The sequence below is a fragment of the Solanum dulcamara genome, chromosome 6 (genome assembly GCF_947179165.1).
Source record: "Solanum dulcamara chromosome 6, daSolDulc1.2, whole genome shotgun sequence".
In the NCBI taxonomy this organism is placed as follows: domain Eukaryota; kingdom Viridiplantae; phylum Streptophyta; class Magnoliopsida; order Solanales; family Solanaceae; genus Solanum; species Solanum dulcamara.
Genome location: NC_077242.1, coordinates 56,802,770 through 56,814,623, shown reverse-complemented (window position 1 = coordinate 56,814,623; position 11,854 = coordinate 56,802,770). Strand labels below are relative to the sequence as shown.

The 11,854-nt window shown below is 35.8% G+C and overlaps 1 protein-coding gene across 1 annotated transcript; it reads right to left on the bottom strand.

The window, feature by feature from the left end:
* Nucleotides 1-917: 917 nt before the first annotated feature.
* LOC129891177 (putative glucose-6-phosphate 1-epimerase) lies at nt 918-10,242 on the bottom strand. Its single transcript, XM_055966449.1, has 9 exons — nt 10,052-10,242; nt 9,099-9,173; nt 6,876-6,932; nt 6,635-6,795; nt 6,404-6,544; nt 2,851-2,944; nt 2,657-2,756; nt 2,011-2,258; nt 918-1,356 (listed from the first exon to the last, which is right to left on the bottom strand). Exons 1-8 carry the CDS (start codon nt 10,154-10,156, stop codon nt 2,044-2,046), a joined length of 948 nt encoding a protein of 315 aa, XP_055822424.1. The 5' UTR covers nt 10,157-10,242; the 3' UTR covers nt 918-1,356; nt 2,011-2,043.
* Between the last annotated feature and the right edge of the window lie 1,612 nt (nt 10,243-11,854).

The window sequence follows — 11,854 nt, the reverse complement described above, 5'->3', positions numbered from 1 at the left end:
TCATAAGATGGATGGCTTCCGTAGTTGAGCGTCCTGGCATAAATCCGATCTGGTTCTATACTTTGATTACTCTATTTTATCTGTGTCACTCTTGCTATTTGCTTTCTCATATCGCTTTGAACTTCTTAGCCTTATCTAACATCTTTTATGCTTTTATTGAGCCGAGAGTCTTTCGAAAATAACCGTCCTATCTTGATAGGAGTAAGGTCTGCGTACACTTTACCCTCCCCAAACCCCACGTTGTGAGATTTCACTGGGTTGTTGTTGTTGTATATGCTCTCAAAGTCGAGTAAGGAATTTGTGTCATGTTTTCTACGTTGTTTCCTCAGTAGTGGATCAAAAATTCTACCAAAGAATTATGGTTGTAGTGTTGCTCCAAGTATGTTCACTGAATTGGTAAGAGTGACAAACCCTTCTTAGATTTTGCTGTGGCATTTGCAATCAAACTGTACTTGTGCAATTTCCTTTTGATGTGAGAGTCGTGGACATAAGGAGAAATGTAGTGTGAAGTAGGGACCACAATTTGGTTTATGTAAATATAAAAACGACAATAGTTTTATTGATTACTATGTGCTGCAAATATTTTCAAGTTATTTCTTGGACACGTTGTACCAAATAAAAGACACAGCTATGATGAGCAAAGAGGGCAAGTTTTTGTCAAAAGAGGAGAATCTGAAATGTTATATCAAACTTGAGAGGCCAAGTATTAAACTCAATGCAATTGTCAGGACCATCTACCTTAATTCCAGGCAGGTATTTATTTGGTGTACAGGTTAACAGTCAGTGAAGGGAGTGTAAGTGCACCACATTTCCGAACCAACTGATGCCAAGATATGCAAGTTCAGGCCACTAAATAATCTAGACACCAAAGATGACTGATCCTGATGTCACTACTCGGTCCAACACCATTCGCAAAGTACAATCAAATTAGTGTGCAATCACATAAGATCCAAACAAAGTAGGGCTAACACAACAAATATAGGAAACATAAAAACCAGTTGTGTTCTATATACATTTTTATGCATTTTCAGAACTTGGATCAACTTCTGCAGAGCCTCAAGTGCCCAAAAAAAAAAGGCTTTTTGACCCACAGTATACTAATGTGGCAGAAGATTCATATTATACTTGTTTATGAGAACAGTTATAATTCTTTTGACAGTCCTTAGACCATGCGCCTTCCTTAAACTGAGATTATACCAAAATATTTGACCATTAACCGAAGTATTATTCAACAACTTGGCTACTCAAGAAGTTCACCTTCCAACCCAAGGTATAAAAAATGTAAAATAGGAGAAGAGTAAAGGGTCTTTGGCATAGGTTGTTGTTGCACTCCAACCATAAATTGCAACAAAGCACCTGCAGGAGCAAAGAAGTAACAAACCTCAAGCACTGGAAAAAGTAGGAAGACAATCAAGGAAAAAATTAAACTATAAAGAAATGGAAGCAGAAGATACTACAAACTGTTCAATCTAGAACCACCAGAGAAACTGCAGTAATGATACAACTTTTCAGTTGGAAATGACACTGATAATATCTCGCAATTACAGTCAACCTCATAACAATATGAGCAGCTATGATAAAGGTGAATGGGAAGCTTTTGACCGCTACAGACAGATTAACAAAAATAGCAGAGCTTACAGGCAATTTACAAGATATTGCCACAGTTCATCAGAAGGAATACTATTCTGTAGGGCTCACATACACATTGTTTCCCTTTCACCTTTCTGTTAAGAACACACCACTATCAACAAAGACGTGTCTGACCATGAAAATCAGCTAATCCACTCCTCTTCCGACCCCCCACCTCCAACCCCCATCCCCACCCCAAAGGTGTCCCCTCCACACCCAAACACAAACCAAAGGAAAAAGTCCATAATCCGGTTTCATACTTTGAACTGTTAAAATGGCTTTTTATAATTTTTTGTGATTATGTCACTTTTCTACAGAAGATCCCGTACTAGTTATTGAATTGCTGAGCACTAGTGACTATGTATTGAATCAGCAACATACCTGTACACAATATAAACCAGTAAAAAGCTTTTCTCAGCTGCCAAGGAGAACTCTCTTTGGGTCAAGCTGGCCACTGCAATAACTTGAAGGAACAGCAGAAAGTTCCTGTCTTCCTCTCCACTCTTCACCAGGTTTCAAAGTGATAGGCTTTTCCACTGCAGCAGCCTCAACACACAGCATGTGCTTGTACTCCTCATCTCCAAAATCAGCCATGGCCTTTGCCCTCTTGTCCCAAGGGTTCCACACAACTGGGAAGAAGAAATTACAGAAAGAAGCCACTTTCCATTACAAAATCCAAACAACTACCATCAACAGTTTATTACTGATAGATACTCCACTCATACATTCTACAAAAATCGAGTTGCTACATGCCTGAACAATTTATTCAAGAAACAAGATATACTGAAGGGTGGCATGGGAGGAAAAACAACCTAGAAGTTCAAGCTCTTATTTATATGAAACACAAAATAGTAATTCTTTCACTAAGACTGGCATGAAAATGAGCTCCAAGATAATCAAGTTTCCAAATCCATTATAGCAGGACAAAAGAATTGACTTTTCTCTTATTGCAGTCGATAAACCAATTTACTCTTCAGATAAATCAAAAACTCATACACGCAAGAAAGGTACAAAGATTGTCAATTACCTGCATCCGGTAACCCATCCTTACGAATAACAAATGTCCGTTTCTTTTCATGATCCAGGATCGCAATTTTTGTGGGGGTACTGAGATATATTTTGTCCACCTAAAGAACACGGCACAGACATCACAAGAGATGAATCATATGCGCTAAAGCAATGAAAGGAAATAGTTGAAGCACCAGCTGATAAGATGCTCACTTCAGACTCAAAAGTAATTGCATCGCCTTGCTCAGTGAATCTCTCCTTATTCTCAAGATAATCAAGCGTTTCAAGGCCCTCAACACGGACTTCACTGTAAAATCAGAAAAGGAGAAATAATATGAATACTTCAAAGATCAACTCCGGGACATCACATTTACAGAAATTTTTGTTCTTGTTTAAGCATGTGACCATCCTATCAAAAATTTAAGCTATTTAAGCTATTAGAGAGAGCAACTTTTTCCATTTACTTAAAAATGTTTTCAACACGCCCCCTCACGTGCGGGCTTGATCCTATATATAAGTCAAGCACGTGGACATTCACTTTAATAATGGGTGAGGGTGAGACTCGAACTCGGAACCTCTACCTGCTCCAATATCATGCTAAGCAATGGACCTTGGGCACAACTCAACCCCAATAGCTAGCTCATGAAGTAAGGATTGCCCAAGACCATATAAGGAGACCCACCCACCCATCCCACTACACCCGATATGGGACATTCTAACAATTATTTAACTAGCAGGTCAATAAACTTGAGCAATACTGAGACTTCCTCTTCCCTTCAACAAAACTCAATGGAGGTTCTCTAGTTCTAAAAGTGCTTAAGACATACCCATACTTCAAAAGATAGATTAATTCGATCGAACTAAAATGAAGAGGATGAAGAAACAAGGCTATTAATTTGTGTTCTTTATTCTTAAAGCTTAGAAGGGGAGCCTTGGAGTAACTGGTAAAATTGCTGCCATGTGACCAGGAGGTCACGGGTTCAAGCCTTGGAAACAGCCTCTGGCAGAAATGCAAGGTATGGCTGCGTACAATAGACTCTTGTGGTCGGGCCCTTCCCCGGACCCTGCGCATAACGAGAGTTTTAGTGCACCGGACTGCCCTATTCTTAAAGCTTGCTGATTAAAAAGATGATGTGATATAGCAAGAGAGGCCAGATGGCAGTTGAGAGAAAAGAAGAGCAAGTGGAGGTGAACATACTTCCTTTTTTTTCCACCGAGCTCTATGCTCTTTAAGATGAGTAGGTTTATTCGCGTGGTCAAAAAAATATCTTGTACAAATTTTCACATAAATTCCGACAAAGAGGCAACCAAATTTAGGTCTTCCAAAAGTTTACTAAGACATAAAATTCTAGAAAGAATGCTAAAACATATCTTAAAATAATACTCCCCCTTCCCAATTTAAGTGGCACCCTTTGACTTGGCACAAAGTTTAAGAAAAAAAGAAAGACTTTTGAAATTTGTGGTCTAAAATAGTTCTTGACAATTTGTGTGGCTGTAAATCATTTCATAGGATAAAAGAGAAATTTTAAAGTTCAATTGTTTCCAATAATGAAAAGGTGAGATTCTTTTTGGGACGGACTAAAAAGAAAAGTGTGCCACATAAATTGGGACAGAGTGTGTGCCACATAAATTGGGACAGAGGGAGTAATTAAGGAAGTCTCCCTTTCACATCCTGAACCTCACATTGGGAATATTAGAAAAGCCTCAGAATAACTTTCGTTGTGCTTATCTAGGAGGACCAGACATCAATAATCAAGAATGACAGACCTACAAGTCTACCAGAAGCATCTAATAAATTGAAAAAAATTGTTTTCCTTCAAACTTGTTATATTCCAAACTGCTTTTGTGTAAGCCGAATATTAGACACTTCAGTGGTTTGATATGAGTCAACAGACTCACCATAAGAGGACAGGAACTTAACTTGCTTCCTGAACTCAGATAGCAGTGTCATTAAAAGCCATTGATTCATAGCTTAAGCAGATTGAGTGATACAAAAAAGGGGTTGATTGCTTCATGGATGATGTGAAGCTCTTCATAGAAGTGTGTGTTGATACGTAAAGTACAAAGTGATCCCAACCAGAAACAGATGCTTCTTTGAGCCTCACTTTAAAAGGCGAAAAGAGTAAATTTTACTCAAAACAAAGATGTCAAAATAAACAAAAAAGAAGTGTGAAAATGAACATATTGTTGTTGAGTATTACCACTCCTCTGCATGTATAGTACAATATTCTCTTTGTCATCCTTGTCTTTGTTCTCAAATTTGCAATGCCTCTTCTTCTGCTACTTCAGTTTATTTACTTTTTTTTTCTTTAAATTTTATCAAGTGGGCCTTATGTTAATGGAATGGAGTGGGGTTACTGGGGTATCTATGGATCTGTGGGGAGGGCCCAAAGGAGAAATTTTTTGGGAGGAGTTAGGTGCTGGTACAAGTAGATGGGATATACCTTGGATGTTAGGGGAGAATTTAAATACCATAAGATTCCCGAAGGAAAGATTTGGGTGTAGGGTGATGTCCAAGGCCATTAAGGAGTTTTCAGAGTTTATTAACAATTTTTCTCTTATTGATTTGCCTTTAATAAGTGCCAATTTCACTTGGTCCAGATCGGAGGATTCATCTTCCAAATCGAGACTCGATAAATTTTTAGTGTCTACTTCTTGGGAGGAGTTGGCACCCAGTGCGATCCAGGTTTCTCTTCCACAACTGCTATCGAACCATTCACCCATCTTATTGGATGGTAGCAGAGGAAGGAGAATGAGATCTCCTTTTAGATTCGAGAAAATGTGGTAGATTTCGGAGATAGAGTGGCTAAATGGTGGAGTAGTTATGTGGTGGGAGGCCTTCCTTTATGCTTGCCAAGAAGTTGAAATTGCTATTATAGAAGTTGGACTAGAGATTTTGTTCACTAGGGAAAAGAAACAAAATAACAACACAAAGAGCAGAAGATTTGGTCTTTATTAATTCCAACCTCATCTTTGTCGATGAGAACTTGCTCCATGTAAAAGTGGAGATTGTAAGAAATGGGATACTATCTGAGACAAGATTGACTCACTCAATGAAGTAGGTATACTCGAAATTGCCAACCTCTACTTGGTGAGCCATCTGGTTGTGTAATGTACTAATAGTGTTTATGAAATGTGATACTGTGGAAAGAAGTAAAGCAGGTATTGAGATCAAGTCCGGCTTGTGTTTGCTTGGTGATATGGAAAGTTGGACCAGAGGTGTATTGAGGGTAAGGCTACACCTGTAAATATTCTGAAGTATAGATGTCTAACTCATTAGCTCGTTAGAACAGTAATATGTTTTGGACATGGGGGTTACCCTTTTTTTTTAAGTCCTGCATTAATTTGGTGCTTCGCTATATACATAAATAAAATCCTTATTTATTTCAAAAGATATAATATTTATATTAAACCTACATCAGCCAAAACCAGAGCAAGTTATAATAATAGTTATAGCAAAAGACATGTTTACGAGACACTGTTCATATATTTTGTCCCCTTTGTCAATCCTATGAGTGAAGGTGAAAGAGAAAAGACACCTCAAATTATAAAGTCTAGCCCTTTCATATTTTCACTAGTGAAAATATTGCCATAGTTATTCACTGCTGGATCTTTTCATTACCAAGCATGATTTTTCTTGGAAATACAAAGGAAACATTATTTATCATCACAATATATCAATGATTTTAACTGTAATTAACTTTGTCAACTTTCCAGAATTCGGAGGAAACAAGCAGAAAATGACAAAACCACAGGGTAACCATACCTGATGTCTGAAACAGAGAAGTAGGTGTGATACGCAAATGTAAATGAGAAAGGCTTTCCGTCAGTGTTGGTATTTCTAATACGAGACGTCAACATCAAATCTCCACCAGGACTCAAAGCTACCCGCAGCCGAAACTCAAAACTAAAAAATGATTATTGATCCATGTAAGGAGAAAATAACAATAAAACCTAATAAAAGACTAATATGTATATTAACAGTATTCATCCATGCCTGTGAGGCCAAATTTTCAAGTCCTCCTCAGATGGTTTCAAGATCAAGTCAACAAAAGCCCTAGAAGAAGTAGCTGCTGGAAATGGAGGTGGATCTTTGTCAATGCTCCAAAACCTGTTTCGGGCAAATCCATGAGACTCAAGAGGGCCACGATTTGCAAACTGCAAAGAGAAAACAGCCTATATTTTACCAAAATGAGCAACCACTAGAAAAACCATGAAGATGCTTCAAAATCAAATACCTGTGGGAAACATATAGGAATACCCCCACGAATTGCTTTTGGAGGCTTAAAAATGGCCTGCAAAGGAGTAGTGGATTAGAAAGTAATACAATTATGAATTTATATCCTCATGTTCATCCAATTATACCATGAAAAAAGCTCATATCCAACAAAAATTATATGACAGTTTGGTAAGTGAAGTTTGTCGCAGTAGATGGTTCTCTTGCCAGCATTAAAGAATCAGGAAAAGAAAGTTCAAACCTCAATAACAAAGATTTATATTTCTTTTACCCCACTTTGGTTAAGCAAACAGAAAACTTCCTGATCGGGAAAAAAAAAAAGGAAACTTGTACTAGAATGAGTACCAAGGATATGCCTCCCAACAAAGGGGTTATACAAATGAAACAAAAAAGGCATTCAAACTCTACACAACTCCCATCTCAAACAAAAAGCAAGAAAATTTGATTCAACAAAAACTCCTTAAGAAAGTCCACCATTATCTGACTAATATCAGCAATAGCAAATCTATTGAACACAGGTGCAGTACCCAATATAGGTGCATATATAGAAGTCAGATTTGTCATCAGCTAAATATCCAAGGATAGTAGGAGTAAATGTGCTAAAATACGACTAAGAACTGTATAGCGTATACAGAAGTAATTAACTGAAAATTCAATGGACTACAGCAAGTATAAACAAGTTCTAGTATTCCATAAGGTTATCTCATACTATCATACTTGTGGGATTTCACTGGGTTGTTGTTGTTGTTGTATCTCATACTATCATACAGTAGAAGTGTATTCTGATACTTTATGTGAATATATATATATACACAACACGCATGAGGAAAACAACTCCCCTACCCAGGAAAATGGTGGCCCATCACCTTAACTTGTCTTGTTGTGATAGAGACATAGAGTACCACCTTTTCATTACAAAGTAGCAATAACTTCACTTAGGTAGAGGTTGACTGCTTTACATTCTATTATTAGGTCGAAACCTAAGTGTGTCATAAACTACGGCTAATACACGCTAATCCAATTCATTCTAGGTTTACCAACATATGGGCAGCCCTGTGCTGCCTAAGCTTACCGCCTTAAAGATATAAGAAAGCAGGATTAGTGAGTGTATATATCCACATATATATACATACATACATAATTACACATATATATACACACACAAATTGGCGAAGCCAAGAATATCGCTAAGGGTTTCAAGATTTAAAATAGATGTACGAAGTAATATTTGACCTATATATGCAATATCATTTTCTGTATATACAGTATAAATCTCCAGCGAAGGGTGTTCAACCGACCACCCATGAGCCAATGTCGCTTCGCCACGGATACGTGTGAGTCACAAACACGTATGAACAGATCTCAGTGCTACCTAAGCTTACAGCCTTAAAGAATAAGAAACAAGGATTATTATTGCGTGTGTATACATACATACATACATATATATATAAACAACCTAACAAATTGGAGAAAAAGGTAACTAAGAAACCAAAACCAAAATTTCAACCAACCTACACTTCTCGGTCATAAGTGGCAGCCATGAGCCAATGCACCCTAGGTGAATTGACCAAACCCAATGAATATTCCACTCCCAAACCCAATTTGTGCTGGATTGACACGGTTTCGGCAAGAGGTTTTGGAGGATCCGTGTAACATAGCAAAGATAGGTAAGGAATTTTTCCAAGACATAGGCTACTGTTTATGTTCCCTAATCTGCAAAAGGTACATGCCCTATTAAAATCCCTTGTCCCATTCAGGGGGGAAAGTTCTTGTATAAACAGAATAAACTTGCTAATGTTTGCACTAACATTGAAGAAGCAAGGTTTCCGGATTTGAAGACCCTAATAAACTAGTCATTTATCTTTTCAGCATGTTCAACCAACACAAGAACTAAATGTTAAAGACTCAACGAACCATGTTCTATTGATACCATATAACAAATAAAAAGATAGTCTGCCCGAATTATAGGGCAAAGTTGGTCAGCAAAGGGAGGAAACCTTTTAAGCTCACAACGGGAAGAAGATGAAAAAAATTCACATGTAACAATACAATCTAGGAATTTTTAAAATAATTTTTCCCTTCACCAACCAAAACCTTGCCATAGGAATTGATCCATAAGTATTTTAAAAGTAGGAGTCAGAATACATAGGAAACTAACAGAAGATTCATTTTTTTCTAACTAGCTGTTGGATAGTATTCCCAAGAAGATAACAACGAAAAGTACCTTACTACTAACAAAGAGCAATTCCTCTCTCTGATCATTCTTCCAAGACGTCACCTGACCTCCATAGAGATACACCTGCAAAGGAGGACACTTAAGAACGGATATTGATAGCTAAACTAAATGCCAAAAACATAACAATAGTATAATGACACGTTGAAGACAAAAGAGCTTCATAGAAACTTCAAATTTTGCATCTTGTAAACAAGAAAACAAAACCAACACTCCACCCAAAGAGAGAAACATAATGCTTGAGATCCTCTCTTTTTTTAACCTTATAATGCTTGACATTCTCCAAAAAAGAAAACCTGATAATGAGCATTCATTCAAACAGTAGATTTTATTAGTTCATCTGAAACCAAATTACCATAACAAGCCCAATTCACAATAAACATGCCTATACAAACTCTGCAGAGAATTTCTCCAGTGACTACAAAAAAAAAATCTAAAACAATGCAAATTAAACCACATTAGCAATTCAAACAATGAAGGGAGCTTGGAGTAACTGGTAAAGTTGCTGCCATGTGACCAGGGAGTCGCGGGTTCAAGATTTGGAAAAAGCCTCTGGCAGAAATGCAAGGTAAGGCTGCGTACAATAAACCCTTGTGGTCGGATCGTTCCCCACCAGGCTGCCTTTAGCAATTCAAACAATGGCAATCACCATGATACTGAAATGCTACAAGGATTCAGATCCCTGAACCTGCTTGCCCCATACCTAACCCTATACATAAAAGCAAAACCCATCTCTACCTATAAAAAACTTCACATAAATCTAACGATTCAAGAAATCCATCAAACTTGGGTCCCTTAAAACACACAAAATCTACGCATAAAACCAGTAACATGCAAGAAATCGTAAATTATTCAAACAGAAAGTAAAGATCTCTGACAAAATGGGTAAAGATCTCAGACTAAACGAAAATGACATTACAAATAACGAAAATGAAGGGTGGTACCTCGGCAGAACTGCCGCGAACCTCCCGGAGAACCACTTTTTCAAGGCCATTGATGCCCTTCGTCAACTCCACTAATGGTTTCTCACTAGTAGAAGACGTCATCATACACCCTAAATTTCCCCAATTCACAACCTTCTGGATCAATACAATATACCCTTTTTCTCTTTCTTTTTGCCTTTGTACGTTTATTTATTCATATTCATATTATTATATTATATTATATTAGAACTTTTTCAGTTTCGTCTACTGTCGCTTGTTTTATATATTATATGATAAAATAATATACCTAAATTTTTTTCCTTTCTTCTCTCCGCTTAAAACAACCCCACATCACCAAAACTTACGCCATCTCTAAATTTTGCACCAAATAATATATTTAGTGTAAAATTTAATATAAAATTACTTAATCCATATTAAATTTCGCACTAAAATTGGTGTGATATTGGTGTTGCACTATTCATCACATCAATTGTCCTTTATTATTATTTTTATTATACTATTCTTTTAATTAAATATTATATAAATTAGTATGTTTTAATCAAAACATGTTATTAGGTTTACGAAATATTTTTATAATATTAATTTTAGATTTAGATTTTAATTTTTTTTATATATTATTTTTTTTACTTGATTTTTTTTTGAAATTAAATTTATATTAATTCTACTATAAATTTGAATTGGATATAAGTACATTTAACATTGACAAAAATTAAATATGCAAAAATATAAATTGGTGAATATATTAACTTCATGTATTATAATGCACAACATGATAATTGAGGATGAACGTGATCTTAACACACCAATTAGATGGTTCAACTCCGACAGTAGAAATGGCAGTAGATGAAAATTATTGATTTCAATAATTTCTTGCTCGTCATAAAAAAAATTAAGGACAAAGAAGCTCATTTTGAACTACATAATGCATTAATAGAGCATTTATGAGAGCACCGTAGTGATCTTGAAAGTTGAATATTCATGTAGAACTTAAAATAAAATTTTCAATTGTATAATATTTATTTAATTATATTTTGTTGATGATTTCACTTTTATTTGTGTTATTCATTATTATGTATAATAGGTAATAGTTGCTATTGGAGGAGCAAAATTCAAATAGAAAGAAAAAGAAATAATAATGTGAATATACAGACGAAGCAGCTAAAGCCGAATCAGAATATTCCGCTGAAGCAGAGATGCTTCCATGACTACATGTAGTCCTGAGAAAAGACAAAATATAATCATAAAGCAGAAGAAATTTATCCTAAACGAGTCATGAAGGGTATGACGAGCATACCCTGTCTTCACATTGGATTAAGAACAGGATCAGAAGGATCAAAGACCGCTAATTCATACAAAGCCATCGAACCGGTTCAACCAGCATTATTTAAAAAATTATGATATAAAATAATTTTATATTAAACGACTAGAATTTGAAACAATATGAAAATTATATATAGTAAATGTTTTTTAGAAATAATTTTATTTTATGAAATAAGAAAATATAAATGAAATAAAAAATATTAATATAATACTGAAGAGAAAAAAATAATCTTTTTTGGTGTAAAATTTGGTACAGTGGGTTGGAGTTGCTTTATACCAAATTTGGTGCAAATTTTGGTGCTAGGGTTGGAGATGCCCTTATCTCTCAACACACTCACTCTATCCTGCTACGATGAGAATCTTCATTTGAGTGATATTTACCAATTTACTATACTTGGTACACCCACTAAATTATTATAATTTTAAAATTATAATCTCTGAAATAACTAGCCAAATAAATATTTATAATTTATTTAAAATTAT

Bases quoted from the DNA above. Each gene is read 5' to 3' on its own strand.
- LOC129891177 (XM_055966449.1), bottom strand. From the start codon at position 10,156: ATGATGACGTCTTCTACTAGTGAGAAACCATTAGTGGAGTTGACGAAG. The intron at 2,945-6,403 runs GTATGGTTACCC...CTGATTTTACAG, and splicing joins TTCTCTGTTTCAGACATCAG to TGAAGTCCGTGTTGAGGGCC. The intron at 2,259-2,656 runs GTAATTGACAAT...TCTTCTTCCCAG, and splicing joins GGATGGGTTACCGGATGCAG to TTGTGTGGAACCCTTGGGAC.